Genomic DNA, 26,952 nt, shown 5'->3' with positions numbered 1-26,952 from the left:
AAGGTAGTTATGCTACTTTCACTTATAATTTTTTAAAAAATTGATATTAAAACGAGTTAGTTGTAGAGTTGTTTGTGGTATTTGTTAAATATCTCATAGCAAGATATTATATCTATCTTTTCAAATTCATTAATTTATTTAGCAAACATTCAAAGTGCCAGACATTAGGGTGCTAGAGAAACAAACATAAAGCTTTCCAATTAGTGGGGTAGAGAACTAGAATTTACTGAGTACTGAAGGAGTTCAGAGCATGTCACCCTAAAATATGCTTTGGTATATTGATTATTTTGAAGTAACTAGAGAAACATCAAGAAGGGCTCTCAGGCCTTTTCCTTTCCACCTAAAAGCAGGTCATAAAATTTCCTATGAGAAAACTGTCCTTCCTATACCAGAAGACAGATAAGATACCATCCTTATCAACAGAAACTAGGAATTGATGCTGAAATGGGTTTGTACAAACTTACTGAAACATCCCTTATCTTCCACTAGTTTTGCTGCCCCTCTCTTGCCCCCAGAATACTTTTCCTAGTCACAATTTACAACCCATAGCCCAAACCTTTGTCTTGTCTGTGTGAAATCCTTCTACAAGGATAATTATTCACAACTCTGTACGTTAGATACTATTACTATCTCCATTTTACAGACGAAGAAACAGGCTACAACATAAAAATTACCTAAAAGTGTAAAATGAATACTTAAGCCATATAAAATTAGCCACTATCTTTGTGTAAAATTTTGTCTTGGAGTTACATTGAACAGCAATGATAGTTAAAAACAAACATTTGGTGGTTAGACACATTCAAACACGTGTAAGTTACCATTCAAGCCACTTACAAATATGAGTTGAATTTGTATCATTATTTCTTTCCATTATGGATAATAAAAAGCTAAGTAAGCTTTTATTTCTAGAATTTGATGTATCACCACTTCAAAAATATAAAACTAAAGTGTAGTTTCTTCAGTAAAATAAGGAGGTTGATTTTTTACATAGCATCATTCACTTTGTGACCTAAGAAATGACGCTTAATAATAGGTTATAGATTTATTCATTAACATTCATTACCATTTAAGGCCAGTATCTAAGAAGCTTTATTTAGTAAACTTAGCATGTTACTGTGTTGAGTGAATGTTCACTGAATCCTTTATGATCTGACGATAATCATTTACATGGCTAAGGGCAGACAGGTGTTTACTAGAGGTATTAATGAAGGATGGAGCACATACATGAAACCACGAATTTCATACACAAATGTATGGTGACCTATTGTAGCCAGGTTCTCAATGAAAATATACCCGTTTATGAAGTCTTTTTTTCGCCTTTAAAACTTGTACTAATTCTTTTTTTTTTTTTTTTTTTTTTTTTTTGTGGTACGCGGGCCTCTCACTGCTGTGGCCTCTCCCATTGCGGAGCGCAGGCCCTCCGGACGCGCAGGCTCAGCAGCCATGGCTCACGGGCCCAGCCGCTCCGCGGCATGTGGGATTTTCCCGGACCGGGGCACGAACCCGTGTCCCCTGCATCGGCAGGCGGATTCTCAACCACTGCGCCACCAGGGAAGCCCTGGACTAATTCTTATACCCAACGTATACAAGCTTGTCTCGACTCGAAATATTAAGTCCAAACTAACAAATTATAAGCGGTGCATTTTGTCTCCTTCGAAAGCCCCGTCAGTCAATTTATCTGTGGGCGCGGCCTCGCCGAAACGCACCCCTCCCTTGAGCATGAGTGCGCATGCGTCCTCAGAGAGGGGAATGACCCAGAGAGGCTTCCGTAGTCAGATAAGACGTCGTGCGTGCGCAGGCGCTTAGCGCTGAGGCCTGCTGGAAGCCAAGATGGCGTATCGGCGTTCGCCAGGCCACAGTTGGCGCCTTGTCAGTATCTGAGCTGGTAGTTTGTAAGCGGCTGTGGCGAACGCCCTCTCCGCCGTCATGGCCAGGCATCGGAATGTCCGAGGCTATAACTACGATGAAGGTAGGTGGCAGGGTTATGCCGGGACGTCATTTCCATCGTTCCAGCTGGGATTGTAGCCGGTTGGCACTCATTTCCATATGTTAGTTTCTCGTCAGTGGTGCCAGGCTGGCCTTCAGAGGAGGCTCATTTGGAGAAAATTACAGGACGCCTGAGCTCCACCGAATGGCGTTGTTTTAAGTCGTGAGTTTTTCCTTCTGGGATTGGTTTTATTTAGGGCAGGGGAGATGCTGTAGGGTCTCATGGGGAGGACTTTTGAAAAGGTTGGGATTCGGTGATAGTTACCCATGGGTATTGCCTGTGGACCACTGTTACCTGAGAAATGACTTTAGCCTGGGAGATATTTTGCAAATATGCTGTAAAAGACATGAATAAGTCTAATTACTACTTATGCATTTTTTAATAGATATTTATCATGTCCTCAATCAACATTGACTGCTTGGAGTACTGTTTGAGCTTTGGGGACCAACAGCAAGATGTTTGAGGGAGTTTAAAGAGGGAGATACCCAAGTAACAGATGATTATGAAGTGCTATGGGAGCTACTTAAGTGAGAACAGCTGTTCAGAATGAGTCGGAGGAGTTTAAGCAGAACTCGTATGTGAAGGAAGGCATCCTGAAGGAGAGGTGCTCGGCTTGAGGGAGTGAGTGCTAAGTATCTTCTCACCTTAGCCACCCCAGATCAGGTTTTCAGATTTCTTTGGAACAGTTGATGACATCATAACCAAGCTGTTCCTATAGCATTGGAGGTTCATCCCCTTTTCTTGCTTGTGAAAGTTCTACTTATTTTAAGTGTCCAGTTTTTTTTTGCTTCTCAGTTAAGCTTTCCCTTCTCTCAGATAATAATTTAAAAATTCTCAAAAGTAATATAACTTCATTACAGAGGTTTTTTTGTTTTTTTCATTACAGAGATTTTTGTGCTGCAAAATCTGTTGGTTCCTCGCCTTAACTCTCATTGTGTTCTTCTCTGTAATATGGGTAGTACTTTATAAGACTGCCTCACCTACTAATTAATAAAAGTCCCAGGAAGGCAAAGCCCATACTTTATTTTTATATTTACTCCATTAGCCAGTACAATGCTTTATGTGCAGTAAATACTCCAAAATATTGAGGAAAAGAACCACTTTACAAAAATCCCAGGAAAGAATTCTCTTTATCTTCTGATACTGTAACACTTTTCGGGTTCATTTCAGTACTGAAAAACTGACCCAGTATAAAAAGATTCTTGTTGTCTTTAATATCCAAATATACTTTTTTGTGAATGGCTTCTCATTTATTTGCTAATAATTTTTATTAAGTCGGGATTGTGATCTAATAATTTATTGAATGTGTAAAAATTTACACATTTTCATCCAATAGTAGCATTTATGTATTTTTTCTTTGCCATAAATATTTGGTCTCAGCCTTTGAACATGCTGTTCCTGATGCTGCTACATGAATACCCTCAGAAATTAGCTAACTATCCTTTAGAATTGGTTTAAAATATGATATTCCTGGGGATCTTTCCCTAGCCACCCCACTCCCAATTCTGTTTTTGTTGTTCCTATGTGTGTTCCCAGATCATTCTCTATTCTTATGTCTCAAACACTTGTAATATCGTTTTGTAATTGCTCGTTTTCTCGTCTGTCTTCCCTTGTTAGATTTTAGGTTTGTAGAGATCTGGGAATGTGCCTGCCACTCAGTCTTGTACCCCAAATGTCTCTGATAGCCCCTGGCATAGTGTTAGTATTTGTTGAATGAATAAATACACTTAATGTAAACATGTTTATGTTCTTTGTGGGTTTTTATAGATTGATTCATTAATTTATAATAAAACAAGTATTAGTTTATGCCAAGCATGTGTCAGGTAGTTGTCTAGACAGTCCATGGAGTGAACCAGGTATGGTGCTTTGAAGACATTCAGTTAGAGGAGTGTGCTAGAGAATAAAAGTGGCAGGCAGGGCTTGCTGCTTTACCCGGAGTGGTCGGGGAAGACTACTGAAATAGATGACATTTGAGCTGGAACCTTAACTAGGAGAAGGAAACAGCCGTAGGAAAATCTGGGCAAAGAGCATACTGTAGTCAGTTCGAAAAAAGGCCAATTAGCTAGAGCAGAGGGGAGTTTAGGATAAGCTGGGTTTTGTGCATTACCTAGCTTTACATGAAGAAAAACTGCCTTCATGGTCTGATTGTATACCCTGCGCTAGTCAGTTGTATGCAAAATAAATGTTTTGGTTAGAGCAGGCATCTGGTGAAAAAATGGATGGAAGGCTTATTTCAGATTTTTGTCAATACTGGAAGGACAATTCAAGTACCTGGTGTATGGGGTTATTCTTTGATCACACGAAGTGAAAACTTGGAAAAACTTCTTAAAACTCAATTAGCTTAAAAATCTAAAAACGTGTATGTCTTTATAAATATAGAAAGTCAGTAAATACCTACTTTGGGTAGAAGCTTTAGAATTTTTTTGAAAAGTGGACATTCTAAGTCCCTTTGATTTAGATGAACAATTTAATTTAATTTATTTTGGAGAGAATTCAGGTGTTTCCTCATTAATAACTGAGAATATAAAAAGAACTTGTAAGTGAATTAACTCTTGTATTTTTGTTTTAGATTTTGAAGATGATGATCTCTATGGCCAATCTGTAGAGGATGATTATTGTATTTCACCATCAACAGGTGAATTTTTAAGAATATTTGATTTTCATTATTTGGGTATTTAAAAATGTTAAATAAATGTTATTGTCATTCTAGGACAAGCATGTTCCAGGAGACTGTAATATTATGTACCATTTAGAAAGATAATTGTATGTGAACTTTAGAAGTATATAAAATAATTTCTTTACTTATAAATGGAATTTAAAATTTTGATTCCATCATTTGACTTTAAACAATTTGAAGAAAACTCTGAAAACTATGGTTTTCCAGTATTCTTTGCAGCATGAAGTTAATCTGAATTGACTAAAATGGTAATTTAGTCAATAATGAAAATCTAAAACTTCTGAAGGAAGACAGCAGTTAATTTTATATTCCCAGGAAAATCTTGAATATTAGAAACACTGAAGTGTTATGCATAGACTTCCCTTCATACAGTACTTTATCTACTGTAAATAAACCAAATACATGTAACTCAAACTTCTGGTGGAACTGCAAAGTGATTTAGAGTTTAAATTCCTGTAGGATTCCACATAAGAGCTGCATCTTCTGTCTCATTTGCTGAAAAATTTCTTCTTTGTGACCATATAACAAAAACATTTCCTATGTTCTTTACAGCAGAGACAGTGTCTTTATATATATCTATATATAAATTTTTTAAAGTCTTTATTGGAGTATAATTGCTTTACAGTGGTGTGTTAATTTCTGCTTTACAACATAGTGAATCAGCTATACATATACATATATCTCCATATTTCCTCCCTCTTGTGTGTCTCCCTCCCACCCTCCCTGTCCCATCCCTCTAGGTGGTCACAAAGCACTGAGCTGATCTCCCTGTGCTATGTGGCTGCTTCCCACTAGCTATCTATTTTACATTTGGTAGTGTATATATGTCCATGCCACTCTCTCACTTCGTCCCAGCTTACCCTTCTCCCTCACCGTGTCCTCAAGTCCATTCTCTACGTCTGCATCTTTATTCCTGTCCTGCCCCTAGGTTCTTCAGAACCATTTTTTTTAAGATGCCATATATATGTGTTAGCATACGGTATTTGTTTTTCTCTTTCTGACTTACTTCACTCTGTATGACAGACTCTAGGTCCATCCACCTCACTACAAATAACTCAATTTCGTTTCTTTTTATGGCTGAGTAATATTCCATTGTATATATGTGCCACATCTTCTTTATCCATTCGTCTGTTGATGGACAGTTAGGTTTCTTCCATGTCCTGACGATTGTAAATAGTGCCGCAATGAACATTGTGGTACATGAGAGACAGTATCTTTGATCCAGACCTTTTTCTCACTAATTTCCCTAACAATGCGTTTGTCTTCAAATTTTAGCCTACTCTGTAAACAGTTGGTTAAAATGCCTTGATAAATTTAACTATGCCATAAAAGCGGGTACAATTACATATAGTTATGTACAGCATAAATATAATTCATAAATCTCATTTTCCACAAGTTGAAAGGTTTATAATATAGTAATTAAAATTTCTATCAGTGTGCCTTGTCTTTAATAACTTATAGTCTCCTGAGGTGTTTTGTAAACCTGCTTTATGCCTCCTCTTAGTCTCTGAAGACCAAATATGTCCCTTCTGACTTTTTAGAATTTCTTTTTCTGTATAAAGGCATAGGTGCTCTAGAAGTTGTCATAGCACCTCTACTCTTCCTGTCATCTTTTTTCCTGTTACTTATTACTCTGTAATGCATCTAGCTCTTTATGTGTACTTTAATCATTTAGCCTAACTAATCAGAGCCTTTCTTCTCTTCCTTTAATGTTACACTGTTATCAGTCACTATTTTATTAGGAGATAGAAATTGCACCAGTTGTTTTGCCAGAGAGATTTTAATGTAAAAAGTTGTTAACTAGGTATTAGAGACAAAAAATGCAAACCAAAATATCAAGGAGGTAGTAACTTTAGGAAGCATTTATCATCTCTAGTTCCTAGGGGAACCAATGGACAAGGTTGAAGCCAACCTTTAGAACCTGGTGGGGGGCTCCTTTGAGCTGGGACCTAGATGCGTAACAAGAGGGTTCTGCTTTGTTGCTTTGCCATTGAAGTTCAGAGGAGGGACTGTAGAGCTGGGACTGAGACCTGAGGAGGGGATGCTCTGTGGCTGGTGTCTCTGAAGGGACACCTGAAGGCTGAAGCTGGGCTTCAGCCTTTTGAAGAGGGAATTCTAGTGGGCTGTCTGGTCATGGTTGAAGCTGGTTCTGGGAGTTTTGGAAAAACTGCAAAATGATATAAATTGCAGTTACTGGAACAAATGATTTCTGTAAGATGAAGTGTTGCTGGGGTGATGGTGACCAGATAAGAAACAAAAAGGAAAGGAGCATGTGTGTTCCTCTTCCAACCTTCCAGTCTCCCTTTAGCATCTCCCTGTTGGCTGATCCTAAAAGGGAGCCAGCTGTCATAGAAGAAATGTGCTTTGCAGACTTCAACCCCAGCGTCACAGAGCAGAGTAAAGAGACTGGGTTAGAAGCTGAGAGGAGGCTTAATCAGCATTCCTTTAAAGCTTCTTATTCAGTGATTCAAAAAGACCATATTTTGTAGGGATTAGGGATAAAAGAAATTTCAAATTTCAGTTTTTCCAAGGAACCTCCCAGGCACTTGTCATTTGCAGTGTGTTAAAAAAAACTCTATGGGTTAACCTTTTGGGGTGTCTACAGTTCATTATCATCAGTTGACTAGGTGACAAAGTAATGTCTGGTAGCACTAACTAGTATAGTATTACAAGTGAAGTAAAGATCATGGCATGTTCATGAAACTGAGAAGGTGATGTGGGTGTGATAATTAGATTTGAGTTTTTTTTAAAAAAAATCTCATATAATAGAGACTGGATTGAAGGTGGTACATAAATGGATGTAGATAGAGTAGTTAGGAGACTATTATACTAATCTAGAGGAGATGAGGATATTTCAGGACTATGTTCTCAAAATGTGGTCCATGTATCATTTGTATTACTTGAGGATTTGTTCGAAAAGTAATTCTGGGCCCCAACCCATAGTCAGAAACTCTGAGGGTGGGACACAGCTACTGCTTTGAGAACCATTTGTTTAGGACAGGGGTGATAGCAGGGGATTTGCAGATAGATTCAAGAGATAATTACAGGAGCTAAGGTTTACTTGGAAGTTGGTTGACTATGGCTTGCACAAGGAAACCTTCATAGGGAGAGGGACTACTGAAAGACATCTTAATACTGCAGATTAATGCATTCATTTATCTAGGCTTGTCTAAATAAATCATGCTTAATTTTGAGTAATGAGCTAACACTACACAAGGTCAGGCATTCTGAAGGTGTTTTTCTGAGATTTGCTTTTATGGCCTACCTTTCTTGAGGTCATAGTTTATCCCTTGTCTCTCACAGCCCTTGATATGTGTCTTGTCTCTGGTTCATATTCAGGACAGTCTGACTCATTGAGAGTTACCTTTGTGAACTCCAGGAAGTTAACCGACTTTATCAAAGCAGGAGATAGTTAAATGGTTTTGACTTTCTTCTGTGACAAACTGGTATTTTTAACAAAAACATGTAGTTTTGGATTTTAAATTTTTCCAAAACATGTATAAAGTAGTAGTAATATCAGATCAGACACTTTTCCTCTTTAGTGGTATATTTTTCCAAGCAATTTTCAATTAAAAAATGAATAGTTTTAGAAGGATACTTTCTGTTCTTAAAGAAGCAGCTAATGTCATCGAAGAGATGATTGAATTCATGGTCTGATGAATTCTGGTAATTGAATGACTTTATCAATTAATCAGATTTTCTCTAAATTTTATTATGTATTTTTTAAACTCTACTAAGCACAGTTTTCTTGATGGAAAGGTGATTTCTAAATGTTATAGCTTTTTTTTTCTTTAGAAAGATTGATGCTGAATATTGAACATACATTAGGGAGCTGGTGATAGCAAAAAGAGCCTATAAATAAAACTTTGAACAGTTATAAGTCTTGTTTCAACGAAGTGGTAAAAGATAAACTGAAGCATATTAACAGTTTTAAGAGTTTATTTGAGCAGATATCAGTTTGAATCAGGTAGTTCCAAACTGGAAGTGGTGAGGAGCACTCCACCAACAGGAGCTGGGGCAAGGTTTTTATAGAGAAGACATGAAGCAAAGCAAGGAAATTATTTGGTTGGTTACAACTTAACCCATTATATTATTTGGGGGAGAGTTGGCTTTCTGTGATTGGTTGTTCTTAATCCTGAGGCGTTTGTAGGAATTGACTGTGGATTGATTTTCCCTTTGCAACCAAGGCATTAGAGCCACTTCAGTCTCATGGCCTCCTTGTATGATTAATTTAACAGTAGTTAACCTTATTCAGTCCATCCCATGTTAATTTATTGAGCATCAGTTAACACGTAAGGAAGCTTGTTAAAAGTTCCCTTCAAATGACAGTATGGTGGGTAAAGAAGTAGTCCTGCCTGAAGGAGTCTGGAAAGGCTTCTGGAAGGAGGTGGGATTGGGACTGGTAAATTTGGGAGTAAGAATGGCATCCTAGAGAGGAAACAACAGTGCTTGTGCAGTGGCCTCTAAGTAAGGCATGTTTGGGAAGACTCACATGATTAATGCAGTTGCAGCACAAAGAGGGCTCAGAAAGGAAATAGCCAAATTGTGGAAGACGGTTTTTAATTTTTGGTGTGTAGTTTTAGCTTATTGAAGGTTTTTGAGTTAAGGGGGTCATGTTTTAGGAAAGTAACTGATGCCAGTATACAAAGTGGACTATATCTGGGACAGATGAAAGGGGAGACTTATAGGCTTTTTTCTACCTTCCCTGATGTTACCAATCAGCTGGGAGTAATTGTAAAAATAGAGATTCCCTGCCCCATTCCAACACCACTTAACCAGAATCTCCAGGGGAAGAAGCCTAGAAAGCTGTATTTTTAATGAGTGCCTCACATGATTTTTATTTTAAGATGTTTAGGAAGCAATATTATGCAATTTCAGGAGTCAGGTTTTGAATTCTCTGAATCTTTATGTTTATCAAAATGCTTTAAATTGTAAAAGTCACTATGGGTGTCCAATTTTCAGAAAGCATTTCTGTCAAAGTTTGTGATTAAATTTTTAGAAAAGAAGAGCATTTTATATTTATCCTTTTCTCTCCATTGCTTTTCTCTCACTCTTTTTTATGATATTTGTTGCCTTTTGGCTCTCATTTCAACTTCAGAGATCTGGATGCTTCTTTTTTCCCCAGCAGCTATTTTCCCTGGGGAATTTTCCTACCCACCGTCCCTCTGCACTCCCGGGCAAATCCAACCATCATTTACTTCTAAAACAATGGCCACAGTTTCTGAGTTGGATTTGTGTGTGGGAGGCAGTAGGAAAAGCCCCCAGGAAGAATAGCTCCTTGGGGGTAGAGCAGAAGCCTGAATTTTGATAACTTCCTTTTTCCCTGTCAATATTTCCTAAGTGAAAATTGTTCATGGACATATCTGATTTCTTCTCTCACTTAATTTTTGATTTGTCTTAGGTTTTTCCTCACAGTTCAGAGCTATGAGAGAAAGTTGAGGAAAGTATATTTGTTACTTTTAGGTTAAACTGAATAGTTAATTACAGCCAGGAAAGTAGTTTGAAAATCATCAGGCACAAAATGGCCTGGTTTACATTTTTTAATGCTACCACATTTTATTGTATCTAAAATGCCATGGATTGTAAGACATAGTTATTTTACGTACCACTTAAAATAAATCAGCTGTCAGTCTAAGTATTACATAATACTAAGATGCCATTTGATTGTAAGACATCCCTCATTCTGAGATTTTTAACGTATGAAAAAAGTGGTCATCTTAGAAAATCTGTAAAACAGGATATTTTTCCTGCTGTGTTGACTTTATAATGGCAGTATTGTATTTTACTTGCACAAGAGGGAGGGAAAATAGTGATTATATATATATATAGCATAATATGTACATTTTTGAAAAACCTTGTGGTCTTTAAAATTGTATGCTAAAAAATAACAAAACCTCTGGGAAAAAATAGGATCATGACAGACCACTTAGCCCATAAAGTATCAATACTAATAAAACCAATAATCATCTAATAAAAATGCTTGCACATTTGGAAAGTTACATTAACTTCCTAATAAAGATATATTCCAATATATATGGGACTTTACATTTAACAAAAAGGTGAAAGCTTGATAGAGGTGTAAGGAAGAGTTGAAACTAATGAGTAACGTTGCAAAGGCAAAATACTCACAGGTCTTAGAGAGCCAAGCGGTAAGCATGCACAAAACAGGGCACATGGCCAAATGGAGCCAAGAGGAAGAATGTGGGGCTATCTGGCATTAAGGTACAATTCCAATTACGGTATAATGTTCTATGGTTGGTGTTACTGAACTTTGTATTTGCATTACAAAGTGTTGGGGGGAAAATCTCATAAACCAAAACAACTTGAATGTTACCGTCATCATTCCCCTGTTGACCACTTGGTATAAACTAGTTTGTGTTAAGGAAACATGCATTATAGCAGAGTAGATTGAATTCTCTCAACTGCTCTTTATTTTTCTTATTCTGTTCTCCTTGTTCAGGATGTCTTCCACCTCTTCCTCAGTTTTTCTGATGTTCTTGCCTTCTTTATTATAACTGCTGTAGTTTTCAATGTTTACTTAATCTTCCGTGCTTCTGTAGCACTTGTCATCTGTACTGCTCATTAGGCTTTTAAAATATGTCATTACCTTTTCTTATTTTGCCTTTCCTGCTAATCTGTAAGACCATCATTGATTTATACTGTAAATAAATAGCACTTACACCATGACCTTCGGAGTATAGGTGTTACCCTTGAGTCATAGTATTTTCTATTGTCTATATATGTGTTATCTATACATTTTGAATGCAGTTAGAGATTCCCTTTCATGGATAGTGCCTTCCTGAAAACATGCACAAAAGTCAAATGTGGGAACTCTGAGCAATAGACATACATGTTATGTGCTCTTCCAGAAAGCTAAATAATATAAAATCCTTGATAACACCTTGCCTTTAGGATACTGTATTGATGTTTTTATCCTTCTTAAACTTATTCTTTAATTTTATTCCTTCGCAATTGAACACATTCTCCAGGACTTGAGTTCAGTGGGCATCCAGTTGACGTGGAAGAGTGAACACTTTGGGCATTCATGATGATTCTCTCCTTTGCTCACACGTATTTCGTGTATGATACTCAGGCATATGTTGGCACTTTGATACTTCGTCTTTCTACCTATCAATGAAAAATATAATGCCCAGTTATATATTGAGTAATGACACTGCCAGTACTGCAGAGTAGCACAGACTTCTGTCTGAAAGTCAAAGTTAGGTATATGACACTAATATACAGTCTCAGTGTATGATTGAAGTATAAACTGTTTAAAAGTTAAGGCTTATGGGGACTTCCTGGGCGGCCCAGTGGTTAAGACTTCGCCTTCCAATGCGGGGGGATGTGGGTTCGATTCCTGGTTGGGGAGCTAAGATCCCACATGCCCTGTGGCCAAAAAACCAAAACATAAAACAGAAGCAGTGTTGTAACAGATTCACTAAAGACTTTAAAAATGGTCCACATCAAAAAAAAATCTTAAAAAAAAAAAGTTAAGGCCTGTGATTTTGGTCAGCTCTTGGGTTCAGGCAAAATTAGTAATTCTTGGAAAGTGAAAATCTAGTCTGTTTTTGGTATTTTCTTAATTATGCAAATGAACAAATTTGATACGAAGTTTAAAGTATTTGTATCAAAGAAAAAATTTCAGGGAAGATGGAGTAGTAGGCAAGGATGAGATATTAGGAAAGATAATTTTTGAAAACTGTGGAGAAAGTAAGCTCAGTGTTTATGAGATAGAAGGAAAGAAGGGAGACAATTTTAAGAGGCTAGTGAATGGTTAGTAAGGACATTTGAGCAGAATTTGGGTATGATATGTTTTGTCTTTGTTTTCATCCATTATTATAAATGTAGGCAAATGACTGTAGGTGGTAGGTCAGAATCTTTGATTTTTATTTTAACTGTTGTTAAAGAAAAAGTTAATGGGAAATGGCTATAGTACAGCATTCTTTAATCATTGTATATTCTAGCTGCTCAGTTTATTTACTCACGACGTGACAAACCTTCAGTTGTTGAACCTGTAGAAGAATATGATTATGAAGATTTGAAAGAATCCTCCAATTCTCTTTTGAACCATCAGCTAAGCGGAATTGATCAAGGTATAGTAAAAAGAAGTCTATCTGTGTTTCTTATCTGAAAATGATTAATAATCAGTGTACCAGAAATTATCAATTTTATTGTTCATAATAATGATCGTGGGTAGTAATGGTATGAACTACCATTATATCTTATATCTTCAAGAAAAATTTACATTTTATTATATTTTGTGAGGACTAGATGATTAACTGTATGGTTGAAAAATTGTGTGGCTGTTATTTAATAACTGGAATTTTTGATTGAAATCTCCTTAGGAGAGAAACTTCAATGATTTGTTTTCTTTTAGCAATATTTATTGTTTCATAAGCTCTATGTAGAGCTTATGGTTAGATTACAGAAGCTCATTTCCTTGCAAAATGTTAGGTTCCAAAAGTCTGGTTTTTATAAAAGAAAAAAATTTTTAAGTCTTAAGTAATACTGTACAGTGTCCTGATTGGTCACAGTCATGTAAATTAAGTTTCAAGGTACAACTTGTAAATGGTAATGGCATTGGTTCTGAGTTTGCTTCTTTTTAGTTCTCTTAAACATTTTAACAAAGATATTTTATATTTTGGTTTTTGCCTTTTATAAATAAATTTCAAATATGACATTGTTTCAAACATACTACTCAAGCTATAGATTGATGAACAATGTAGTAGACCTAAAATCACCAGGAATAACGGTAATGCCATCTGTTGGTAGTGAGCAGGGCTGAGCTGATTTGCTCTTTCTGTGGAGTGTGGCTTTGTTTTATAAATGTTTTTAAATTGAAAATTTATAACAATTTAAAAACAGGAAGGGGGGAGTATATGAATCTGAGAGCTGATCTTTGAATAAATTGGTAAAATATATGTCAGCTGCTACCCAAATCAAGAAAAATGGAGAAAGCACAAATATACAAAATTAGAAAGTAGAAAGGGAAACAACAGAGAATAAAAAAATTCAACAACTTGGCAAATACAATCTGGATAAAAGCTTGTAGAGGAGCTGCTGAATAAATTCCTTGATAGTTTTGATTATATTTTTTAAAGAATGTGTTATAGTTGTCATTGTGGGGGAAGAGGGTAGGAATAAAGTAGAAGTCTTATACTTTCTCTGCTGTGCCTCAGAATGATTAAGGAGGTATGAAATTCAGAGTTATGTTTGAGAATGAAAGTTAATCATTCCCACCTGACATATGTGAGTAATTGCATGATAACGATAATAATGATTGTAGCTAACCTCTACTAACTGCTTTCCGGGTATTGTTCTAAGTGCTGTTCAAGTAATTACATAGTTAGTCTTCATAACAACCTTATGAGGTAGGCCAGGTATTGTCTTCGTTTTACAAGGGAAGAAAATGAGACACAAAGTTACTTGGCTGAAGTTGTACCAACTAGTGGCATTAGGATATGCCACTTAGGATATCCTAAGTGGCATTAGGATATGAACCAAGACAGCCTGACTCTGTATGTCTACTCTTTGTGTATGTGTAGACAACAGTTGCTATAATTAATTAGAAGAGGCCCTGATGCTAGCTATACACTAAGTATTCTGTTCCAGTTTTAGTAATCCATGTATTTATGAAATAAGTATAATTTTTCAAGTTTAGCTTATTAGCCTATAATTAATTTTGGACTCAAGCAAAGCAGAATTACCCAAATATTTGAGAATTTATTTTTAATAATTAAAAAAGGGAGCAATGGAAGAACTATTAAATACTTTTTTTTAAAAGAAAGGATATTGCGAGTAGATTCCTTGTTCAGTATGTAAGCATGTAAAAATGTAATGTACACTGCATTCTGTGAACTGGTTTCACTGGATTAGGGAGTCTGAAAACTTGAGTTATATTTTGATTACTGCTAAACTTAGTAGTGCCATGATTTTCAGTCCAAGATGACTTAGAATTTGATATATCTAAGTCATAGAGTTACTTACTGTGAGGATTACAAAGGGTATATATACATATGTGTATATGTATAATGAATATATATATTAATATTTTGAAAATTGTAAACTGCTATACAAATATAAATTAATATATTCATGCATTTTTATTTGGTGGCCCCTAGGTACCAGGTACTATTTTAGGATCTAGGGATATAAAGCCTTTGCTCTCATGGAATTTATGTTGTTATTGAATGTTACTAGTAATTACTTTTATAATAACGTAGTCATCAGAAAATAAAAATCCTTAAAGATTTTAGACATCCAGATTTAAATTTTTGTGTTTAAAATGAATGTCCAGGGACTTCCCTGGCAGTCCAGTGGCTGGAAATCCATGCTTCCACTGTAGGGGGCATGGGTTTGATAACCTGTTTGAGGAACTAAGATCCCACATGCTGTGTGGTGTGGCCAAAAAAAGAAATGTCCATTCTTTCCTTAATCTATTGGATTTCCTAATATTTATGGCATTTTTATGCCAAGTTATCTTGCTCATTTTTAAAGCATTGTTAAGGATGATTTTAGTTGGCTGAGTAGAACTGAAGTTAGCCTAAAATAGAACGTACTTAATAGTTAAGGTAGTAATGCAAGAAATTTAAGAAATATACTTAGTGATTAACTGGGTTCACTAACTAGTTAGAAATATTTTCACAATTAACCCTCCCTTTCTACACATGTAAAAAATCATCAGTATAGACCTCATCATCCTCATTGACTGAAATAGATTTTAGTGTATACAATTTATGCTTTTTTCAAGGATTAGTCAATATTACTTTGGAGACATTTATTGTAGTGATTTCTTAATTATTGAAATTGTTCCTGTGATAAGGGAAGCTAGGTATATTGTGGATAAAAATATAATCACTGTAATTTTTGCCAAGGGAAAATGAGTTGAACATCCTACTATAGTTTCAAATCCTTTTTTCAGTTTTGAAGATTGAAGGTTCTTTCATGAATTAGTATAGCACTTAGTATAGCTTTTAATTATTGTTGTCTGTTCTAGCTCGTCTTTTTTCATGCCTTGATCACATGAGAGAGGTACTTGGAGATGCTGTGCCAGATGACATATTAATTGAAGCAGTTCTGAAGAACAAGTTTGATGTGCAAAAGGCTTTGTCAGTGGTTCTGGAGCAAGATAAAATGCAGAATTTGAAGGTCAAGAGTGAGGGAGCAATATCTACAGGAAAGATAGCAAAAGGTATGCTTTTACTTGTTCTCTTTTAGTTTTACAGTTAATGCTTTGAAAGAGGCTTCGATTTGATTGAGCTGTTAAGAAAAATGGGCAGAAAATTTTGCATGCTATAATAATTCTTAATTATTATCAATTGACTTTCCAGTTTGTGAATTTTTAAGCTCAGTGGCTGTGTTCCCTTCACTCTGTTAAAGTCTGTTTTTTTATTTCCCTGCTTGTTCTTGTAACTAACAATATAAGGGAAATAAAATTAGATAACAGCAAGACAGAACACTTTTTGCTTTTAATTATTGGGTTTTTTTTTAACTTTAATGGGTCAGGAGATAGAAATTAATAGCCAATGTCAAAAAAATCCCTTTATGGTTTTAACATTTTATGAACATAATTTAGTTTTATTTAAATATCCTAAATATTATAATTCTACCACTCTTTCATTTCATAACCAGATCTTTAATTTTAAATTTTAGTATTTGGGGTTAAATTTAGAACTTAGTCCACAAGAGAAGGGAACCAATTATATTAATTGGTATGATGCCTGTCAGTAGGAGCATGGTGATTTGTTAACTGGGTTGTTATTTCTCATAACCTAAAGACTAGATTTTTGCCATAGCGAAATTGTATACAGTCTGTTACTATGAAATAAAGGTCATTTAAATGTAAATTAGAAATGTTTTTATTTTGGTGGGGGGTGGGATGCACTTTTAACTGATCAGTAATATGAGAATGGGTCTGTAATGTCACCTATATTAATAGTTTATCCCAGATCACAGTAGAAATTATATAGGGTATTATTTGTTTGCATGTTTTTAATACATTAAAAATACAGAAGATGTATTTTTACATCTAGTTCTTTCCGTTGGTTTTTTAAACATTTTGAATTTGAGACAATCCTGACTATAATTTAAGTATCTTAAAACCTCACATTTATAAAATTTGTGAAAATTAGAACATTGACTAACTTGGTAATTACCTTTGTATATATCAGTGAACAAAGTGTGAAGGTCACTTAAGATGGTTAAAGGAAGGTAAAATCCTTTTTTTTTTTTTTTTTAGAATGTTTGCTTTTTATTAAATAATGATCAAGTGTCACTTTATTCATGCCATAATCAAAAGAAACATTTAGTAATTAAATGCCTCATTTCATGTTTCCTTTTGGTTGCTGTGACTGTCTTCTGCATATGTGAACCTATTCATCTGAAAATTAATGGCTCTTGTAAGGTAAGGAGTCTTATTATCTTCCTCTGAAGTTTCAGCTGACAATGTTCAAAGCTCTTGTCCTCAATCTGCAAACCATTTGGATTGCAGTAGCAAACCCTTTGATTTTTCTGGCCCAATAGCAAAATATGGATTATATCATAATTCTTCAGTTGTACCAAGTCACTATTTACTCCATAAAAAAAAGAAACTTGACAGACCTAAAAGTGAAAAGAAACTAGAATCATGTAAGTTAACAAAAGAGCTGTCACTAGCTGACCTAATTGATGATATGCCAAGAGATTCTTATAAAAGTCAGCCATCAGTCAGATTATCATCCACAGATAGTCTGGAGAGTCTACTTTCAAAGAGTCTAGATTCTGGTTTGTTAAGATCTCATGCATCTGAATGTATTTCCAAAGATGATTCTGCGTTCAAAGGAATACCAGATTTAAAATCCTTGATGATAAAGAGCACAACACCTAATAACTCTTTATTTATTCGGAATAATGCAGTACCTGATTTGCAAAACATTCCAGTACAAAACAGTTTAGGAAGTTTAAATAATCCTTTGCTCTTAACTAGCTCATTGGAAAATATGGCTGTTGGTAATTTAAATGCTAGTAAAATGACTGAAGTTGGAAGTGTTTCTTCAGTTGAACAAAGCACCAAGAATTGCATGTTAAAAAATGACAACTTGCAGTTTTCCCAATGTGAAAGTCCATCCTTAGCTGAACTGTTTCAGGAGCACAAAGAGAACAATCGGAGCCAGTGCTTTACTTTATCTGATCTTTGTAACCAACCATCTGCTAGTTTCACAGATCTAAGTTTGGGATCCTTTCCCTTGTCACAACTAGCAAATCGGTATCAGTCTTCGACTGGAATATCAGAATTAACAGGATCTCTGTCATCTTTGGCGTTTTGTAAAGCTTCTCCAACAAGAGACCTTGAGAATTTGTCACTTTCTGATTTGATTGCAGAAACAATTGATATAGACAACTCTCAGATTAAGAAAGATTCCTGTATGCTCAGTTTATGTGAAATGAGGTCACCTGGAATAGATTCTAATATCGATCTTAGTGTCCTCATAAAAGCCCCAGATTTTGTTCCAAAACCTGTAGTAGACCAATCAGTTGCTCCAATACCAGGAACTAAAGTTCTGAGTTCAAAATTAGGGAAAAGTTCCAATTCTTCTGAGGATAATAAGAAAAACAGTAAAGGCTCTCTGACTAGGAAACCACCTTTTTCTGTCTCTTGGACCAAGGCCCTTGCTGCCAGACCTTCAGCTTTTGCTGCGACACTGTGTCTTCGTTACCCATTGAAAAGCTGCAAGCGACGCACCCTTAACCTCTATAAGACTTTTCTTTATAGTAGACAAGTTCAAGACGTAAAGGACAAAGAAATAAGTCCTCTTATAGCAATAACACCATTTGACTTCAAATCAGCATCTCCTGATGACACTGTGAAAGCTAATCAAAAGAAAGCTTTTACTAGAGAATAGTAACAAAAGGAAAACGTAATAACTATTGTAGAGCTTTTTCTTTTAAATTAAAGTCTTTATAGGATTACTTTATATTATGGGGTTTAAGTTGTGATTTTTGTTTTAAAATTGTCTTAAGTCAGTTGAAAACTTCAGTTGATATGTACTTTTGCACTGAAATTTTTTTTTTTACTCTCTCTTCTTTTAGTGATAATTGACTTTAAGTTGATAGCCTACAATGGGTGTATGTTTACAGAGTGCTTATGGAAACTTGATATTGTGAAATCAAACCGCAGCTATTTTTGTTTAAAGCATTCATCTTTATAAATTTTTACAATGAGACATTTTCTTTTATAAAATAATTTTGTGCTTTGTTCTTAAATGAAAATGCCAGCACTTGGGATTATTACGGTTTAGTGATGAAGATTTTTCTTATGATATGTGGCATAGCATAGCTGAGACCGTATTATATTTAAAAATATTAGTGAAATCATTCCGTTTCATTATTTTTCTGTAGGTGAGTACTAAAACTTTTCTATTAGAAAATCCTAAAATTTCTGACTTTTAATAATACTGTGGAGGTTGTTGAAATACATTTTTCATGATAATGAAATGAAAATCCTTTTAAGGGACCATGTACATATTAAAGATGGATTAATACGTAAATTATTTTTATACATTTTCAAAACCATTTGTCCTAAATGAACACTTTAAAATAAATATATATAAAGTCTTTTCAAGTATGGTTGCATGTTCTTTGAATAGATAATCTTATCAGATTTCTTTCACTTTTTTTTACTATAAGTAATGAAATGTGGAGTTTTCCTCTTTGCTACTGACAGCTTTATGTGCTATAATGACAAAGTTTCAGCAATGGCAGGCCAAATAAGAGCTCTTCTAGTCAGTAGAACAAGTACGTAATTCATCCCTTAAAGCAGTCATCCTCAACTAGCAGTCATGATCACTGGGGGAGTTTTTTTCAAAACACAGGTACTGTGGTTTCACTCCAGATATGGTGAAATCAGTCTCTGAGGGATGGCACTTGGGAATGTGTATTTTCAAAATGGTCCCCAGTTGATTCTGATGGGTTACTTCTACTTGAGAACAGCTGCCTTAAAGAAATCAGTAGAATGAAAGAAATTACTAATGCTAAGGATAACATTGGCCAACTTGAATTTTTAATTTGTATTTTCCAGTGATTAGGAATACCAAGGAATATTGCTAATTAGGAATTTAGGATCTTTTGCCTAAGAAGATGCTGTTTTTATATTATTAGTTATTTCTTGCAGGAAAAAATATATAAAATGTTATTTCTTAATGAGAATAAAATAGCTATATTTTCCCAGTAAAGAAATATTTTTCTCTCACAGCTACTTTACTATACATTTGATAAGTTTTTTTGTTTCTCGTTTATTTTCAGAATGACATTCCAATCTTTTTAGTTGTATATGATGTTTTTATATCCAGTGTTTTGGTGGGAAAGCTTAAGCCAGCCTATGTCTTCATTGTTCTTGGCCAAACACTTTCTTGTGATGTCTTCAGTTTTTGTTTTTAATTGCAGATTTCAGTGCATATCATACTGATGCTTAGATAATATAAATCACAAGTTATATTTTATGCTTGGTTTTAAAGTTTGAATTACTCCAATTGCTGATTTTGTTTTTCTAGTCTTGAACCTTAATCAAACATTTTAGTTATTTTGCACTATTAGTCTGTGGCTCATCAACTAGGTTTATATAGTATAGGCAGTCTCCAGTTTAGAAGTGAATTGTATTCTAAGTGTTTGTTTGGAACTGACAATAATTTCTGATAGATTAAATGCTACACAAGTGGTCCCTTGGCTCATGAATCCACAAATACTTGTTTAATCCATATTGAAGTTGAACAGTGTTACTGTTATATTACCTTCTTTTATAACAAACTAATTTTCAAGTGGAAATACACTTTTTAAGCTATATAGCAGACCTTGTAGAGTGAACTAGATCTCCCTTTGTTGGCTGATCAGGATTGTAACTACTATTTATGAGATTTTTTTTTTTTTTTTTAGGGGAAAAAGTTTCTGTATTACAGGGTGATAGGGAAGGTAACAATTTTTAAATGTCTCCCTATTTCCGTTTTCACGGCTACTGGTCTGTCAGGCATGTATCTGACATGCGCTTGCGCTGTTGACTGAGATCTCTGAGATTCAGAGACTGGAACCAAGAAGACCCACTGTCCCTTATACCCTTGGCCATTGGCCCTTGGTAGACAAGTGCCTGCTTGTTCACGGATACATTCCTAGTAACAGCAATTGTTCGCACTAAGTGCTTATTCTGCACCAGTTGCTGTTTATTGACTGACTGCTGTCTTGGTAGCTCAGGTATGCTAAGTTTTTTTGGTTTATTTTCCAGTTCAAATACCAGTTTTGAAGTGCAAAGCCATTTTTATTTGCATTATGATCAAGTGCATTGATAGTTTAGGAATAGAAATAATGTAATTATCTTCTAAATGATATAAAATACAAAAGACATTTAAAACGACCATTTTCCTCTTCACTTTTTTTGGTTTTTAAAAGAGCTGGTGTTCATAGATGTTTTTCCCTCTTGCATTGTAAAGTCTTTAGTTGACTTTTTTGGTTATGGTTCTTCTTACCATTAATTGCCAAGAACCAGGGTTTCACTTCTGTACAGAATATTTTGCTTAACTTTTCTTTCTTAATTGTTATATCTTTTTCCTATTTCCTAGTTACTGAACTGGTATTCTAGCCTCTTTTCCTCCCTTTAGCTTTGAATCTTTCTTTCTTAAACTTTTCTTTCACCTTTTTTTTTCCTCATGTAAATAGTAATAACCATTTCCAGTGTGTTATATTTAATTTTTAGTAGTCAGTGGGAGGTCATAGAACTAATTGTCATACCAAGGATAAAACTAGTCCAGTGCTTTTCTATATGTGGACCATTGCAAATAAACAAGTACACAGTTTATATATTGAGGAAGAACTATGTATCAAGTTTCTGTTTTGTGTTCACACAAGTGTATATTTACTTGTAAAATCAGTTTTGTAGTAACCTAGAAATTGTTTTCTATTACTTTTATACACAAAGGTAATACTGACTAGATGGGGGGGATTCATATGAATTTCTTTAGTAGTTTTCTTTTATAATTATATAAGGCTCAGTGTATGCAGTTGTATGTTGTAATTTTAATTTCTAGGGTGTAAAAGACTTGTTACATTTTGAGAGTATATATACATTTTTGTAAAAGCTACATTGAAATAAATTATAATTCAGAGGTTTTCTAAAATCAGGTGTGAAAACATCACAATTTATCCATTAGGATTTTTTATATAGGCTTGATACTTCAGAGTGGTATTTTAATAATTTATGATGAAGGTGTCTGTAAACAAATTGAAAAACAAGCTACGTGGTTGTGAAGACTTTCTTTGAAGATATTTGTCATTTAGAATTCTTGTTTTCCCAAAGGTAGAATTTTATGTTTTTACTTTTTAGGACTTATATAGAAACATTATTAAAGTATAGAATATGGTGACATGGGTAATATTGCAAAGATGGCAGTGGAAAGTAAAAGAATCGATAAAACTACACATTTCTGATGTTGACATGCCTGGTTTATATGACTTAAAGGAAAGTGTCATTTTAGTTATAGGTCATGTCCTGAGATGAACAAAGATCTGATTCTCAAATGGGAGGGGAAAATGGGCACTTAAACACATAATTTTATTGTTACAGTGTGTGTAGCATGCATGACATTACACTCTCCAAAGCTGACATCTTTATCTTCCTGATCCAAGCTGCCACCTCCTCCTCTGTTTCCTGTCTTTATAAGCAATATCACCATCTTTCAGTTGCTTAAGCCAGAAACCTAGTTAGCATCATTCTTGATTTCTCTCCTCATTTACTCCTTATAGCTGATTACCAGTCCTATTATTTCTGCTTTATGAATAAGTAAATATATGTGTGTAGATATGTAGTTGATTGTTGTTATTTGTGGTAGTTATGTTTTATAAAGTCATAAATTAGTGAATGAAATATGGGAACATTGACTTGGTGAATACTGAACCATTGCTCCTACAAGAAACACAGGGTTAGGTTCCTGTGATCCTCTGGTCACAACATTTTTGTCAGCCAATCAGTACATAACCTTGTTTTATGTATGTTTAAAGACACTTTATTTAATATATATTATTTATATATTATTGATTGACATTGAACTCACAGCCAGTAGCACTATAACTTAATGCCTAAACAAAGTGTTATCTAACATGCATCTTTTATTTGTAAGGCATATTGCAGCTCCTTGTGCTTAGGAACACTAAACAGTGCTTCAGACTACTCTTGGGGACCATTTTAAACAGCAAAATTACCAACTAACAGCTCAATGTGAAAAATGTGGCAATAAAGAGGTCATGAAAAGGACACTTGCTTATAGTATGAGAGCTGAAACAAGAAGGCAGAATGTCACCTTGTTTGACCTCAGCTGGGAACGTGCCTGTTGGACTACTCAAATTTTGTCCTGCTCTGCACTTGTCCACAAGAGACTGCAAAATTGTCGAACATAATGATTTTTTAGTGAGTAGTTGAATTCATGAATATGGAATCCTAAAATGAGGATTGATTGTACATTTTTTGACCCACTACTCTTTGGTCTTATTGCTACTTTTTCTCTTAAAGTCTATTAGCTTTGGGCAGAATTACTAAAATATTTAACTGGCTTCTTTACTTCTCAGTTAATTTTCTCCAAAACAATTTCTGCAATACAACCAGAGTAACTTTTTTAAAATGTAGCTCTAATTTTCTGTTCCCCTATATAAACCCTTTATTTTATAAGACCTTTTATCAACTGGTTTCGCTTTGTGTAATCCACTACCCAAATCCACCTAAGAACACCTACCTGAGTTTCCTCTGCTTCTATAGTACTTTGCCCTTCCCCCTCCACTTCCCCTCCTGGCAATTAGCTCTTGAGGTTGTAGCTTATATTCACTTTACTCTCCTGAGATAGGGTAACCTTCATATGTACCCATAATTCACTGTATTCCTTTTTATTACCACCGCATATAAAATCATAACCCCCCCATACATATAGTTCCTTTCCTTAGTAACCCTGCTTTATTGTTCCTCACAACCCTTACATCATCTGACATTGCGTGTGTGCAGTTTTTATCTGTCTCCCTACTGCTCCCCAGTCTCCCCCCACCCTCCCATGCAATTTCTACGAATGTAGGGTTTTTATGTGTTTATTGCTATATTCCCAGCTTAGAATACGTCTGGCACATAAATGTAGGAAAGGATTTAAAGTAAAAAGTAAGTCCCACTCTTAAATACTGTCCCACATCTTGTTCCCTAGAGGAAGCTGTAAAACAAATCTGAAAAAAAAATTCTTTTATATTCTTCTAGAAACTATTTGCATGTTATACATATCAAATGTATATATATCATCACACAAATGGGAAGATACTAAACACTTCAGTGTCTATATCACTTAGCAAAGTATATTGCAGACCTTTCCTTACCAATGTATAGAGATCAATCTCTTTTTAAAAGCTGTGTAGAATTCCATAATATGTTTGTACGTTAAACAGCCCCTGTTGATAAACATTTTAACTTGCTATCACTAATGATCCCAAAATGAACATCCTTTGTTTCTAGAAATTGAATTTCTATGCCAATAAGTATATACTTTAAAATTTTTGGTAAATACTGCCTAATTGTCCTTAATAGCGGCTATGCTAATTTCCTTCCCACAAGTTTATGAGTGTTTTTGTTCAGATTCTCACAGATAAGATTATTACTCTTTTTGGTGTTATTTTCCTGATAATTGTAAAATATTTTTTTCATTTATTTATGTCTTTAATGAGTGAGGCTGGCTGCTTTCTCACATATTTAAATCTATTTGTATTTCTCTTCCTTAGAACTACCTATTCCTAATCTTCACCCATTTTTCTGCTAGCTATCTTTCATAATGACTTATAGGAATATATATGTGTGTGTGTGTATTTAATATATTCAACTTTTATATTTAAATTCTAAGAAAATCCTTTTGTTATGTGCATGGTATATACTTTTTCTTACTTTCAGTTTGTCATCTTTTAGATCACTGTAAGACAAATTGTTGATTTTATTATATTCAAATGTACTAATCTTTTATGGGCTTTTGTTTGAAAGTTCTACTTTACTACAAGATAATTAAAAAAAATTATTTGTTTCTTATATGTTTGACAGTTTCTCTTTTTTTAAATTTATTTTTTTAAACATTTGAGTGTTTAGCTGCTATTAGGGGATAAGGTAGAAATAGAGTTTTTCTGCCAACGTCTTTTCTTTTTTGATGGCTGGGTTTGTCACAGTTACCTTTTGTTGTATTACACATCCTTTTTCTTTTTTAACCTGCTTAGAATGCCATCTTTGACATGTGCTAAATTCTTCTTTCTCCATCTGTCTTGTCTGTTTTGGGACTCTGTACTATTCCATTTCTTTGTCTTGTTCTATGCCAGTATCAAATTTTTAATTACTGTAGCTTTTTATTACTGTTAGGTTTTAAATATTTTATAGGCTGTCTTATTTTTTTTTTCCTTTTTCATAGTTTTCCTGAATTACCTCACGTGGCTCTTTTTCCCACATGAGCTTTAGAAACAACTTATCAAATTACTGAAAAAAATCTAGTTCTAATTTTTATTGGGCTGTTTAATGTTATCAGAAGATTTTTGGAGAAAAAAATAAACCGTTTTCATAGATGGAAAAGGCTTTAGCATTACACTATTAGACAGTAAACATTACATTATTTAAATAGGTTTTCTAGTATTGGTCTACACTGGAACATTCCTAATTGGTCATGGTGGATTATTCTTTTAATGGGATGGATTTTATTTGAAAATATTTTATTTAAAATTGTTCTATCCATAAAATTAATTTACAGTTGTGTGTGTGTGTGTGTGTGTGTGTGTGTATGTGTGTGTGTGTGTGTGTTGTCAGGTTTTGGTTTCTCGTGGTTTTATAGAGAGCTTAGAAAGTTTTCCTGCATCCTTAAATAGTTTGAAGAGCATTGAAATTATTTGTTTTATGATAGGCGTTATCTTTCTCAATATTCTAAGGTCTGTTTTGGAAGCTTTAATTTTCTGAGAAAACTATCCATTTCATCCAGGTTGACAAATGTATTTGTTTAGCATTGTAACAAACATTGTCTTACTATTATTTTAGATTCTTCTATACTGTGGTTAAATCTCCATTCTTATTTTAAATGTTGTTTTCTTTCATCTTCTTTCCCCCTCTGCCTGCTTTTTTTCCTCTTGAGTTTTACCTTGTAATTTAATTTTCTTCCCCAAAGATGGGCTCCTAAATTGATCATTAGTTCTACTGGTTTTAATTCATTAGTTTGTGAGTTTATGACCTAATCTCTTCTATTTTTAATTTTCTACCTTTCTGAGTAGAACATTTAATTTAAATACATAAAAATTTTTTACCTTAAAAATTAATATTTTTGAAATGTCAAACACAGATAATAATATAGCAAACACTCATGAACCCACCATTTAGTTTCAACAGAAGGTAACATTTGCCACACATACTTCTGATCTCTCTCTCTCTCTCTGTTCTAAGAAATAAATTTAGATTAGAATCCAAGTTCTACCCTTTCCTTGTTCCTCCCCACTCCCTTGAAGTTGATATGTGTTGTTCCTATTTTCTCTTGCTTAACTTTTGTCTCTGTAGTTATTGTTTTTCTTATGAATACTGTGTTTGCTGTAGCATATGGGTTCTTTTAGAGTTACTGTTATTTTCTGGATAATCCACAATTTAATTTTGATTTCCTTTTTAAGCCAAGAACTAATTATTCTTTTATTTTAAAATTTTTTATTGGGGTATCATTGTTTGGAATGTTGTGTTTCTACTGTACAGCGAAGCAGAGTTCCCTGTGCTATACAGCAGGTTCTCATTAGTTATCTATTTTATACATATTAGTGTATATATGTCAATCCCAATCTCCCAAGTCATCCCACCACCCCCTCCCCTGCTCCTGCTTTCCCCTTGGCGTCCATACATTTGTTCTCTACATCCATGTCTCTGTTTCTGCCTTGCAAACTGGTTCATCTGTACCGTTTTTCTAGATTCCACATATATGTGTTAATATATACAACATTTGTTTTTCTCTTTCTGACTTACTTCACTCTGTGTGACAGTCTCTAGGTCCATCCACGTCTCTACAAATGACCCAATTTTGTTCCTTTTTATGGCTGAGTAATATTCCATTGTATATATGTACCACATCTTTATCCATTTGTCTGTTGATGGACATTTAGGTTACTTATTGTACTTGCTGTAGCATATGGGTTCTTTAGAGTTAACTATTATTTTCTGGATAATCCACAATTTAATTCTGATTTCCTTTTTAAGCCAAGAATCTTTTTTTTTTTTAAATCCCAGGTTATGGTGGGATTTTTG

At 34.5% G+C, this 26,952-nt stretch overlaps 1 protein-coding gene across 3 annotated transcripts in view; it reads left to right on the top strand.

Annotated features, from left to right (window-relative positions):
• The first annotated feature begins 1,739 nt into the window (after positions 1 to 1,739).
• HBS1L (HBS1 like translational GTPase) overlaps positions 1,740 to 26,952 on the top strand; it is an 81,031-nt gene continuing 55,818 nt past the window's right edge. The window contains exons 1-5 of one of the 3 annotated variants that reach the window (XM_059083804.2): positions 1,775 to 1,969; positions 4,557 to 4,622; positions 12,632 to 12,760; positions 15,664 to 15,858; positions 17,076 to 17,298. In XM_059083804.2, coding sequence (XP_058939787.1) covers positions 1,927 to 1,969; positions 4,557 to 4,622; positions 12,632 to 12,760; positions 15,664 to 15,858; positions 17,076 to 17,298 — 656 coding nt within the window. In that variant the 5' untranslated portion in view covers positions 1,775 to 1,926. Of the gene's footprint in view, positions 1,970 to 4,556; positions 4,623 to 12,631; positions 12,761 to 15,663; positions 15,859 to 17,075; positions 17,299 to 26,952 lie in introns of all 3 variants that reach the window. The other 2 variants (XM_059083799.2, XM_059083800.2) reach the window with 2 other exon arrangements.

This window comes from Kogia breviceps, chromosome 13 (assembly GCF_026419965.1).
Source record: "Kogia breviceps isolate mKogBre1 chromosome 13, mKogBre1 haplotype 1, whole genome shotgun sequence".
Lineage (NCBI taxonomy): Eukaryota > Metazoa > Chordata > Mammalia > Artiodactyla > Physeteridae > Kogia > Kogia breviceps.
Note: the sequence above shows the minus strand (reverse complement) of the source record. Positions and strands in the feature narration are given on the sequence as shown.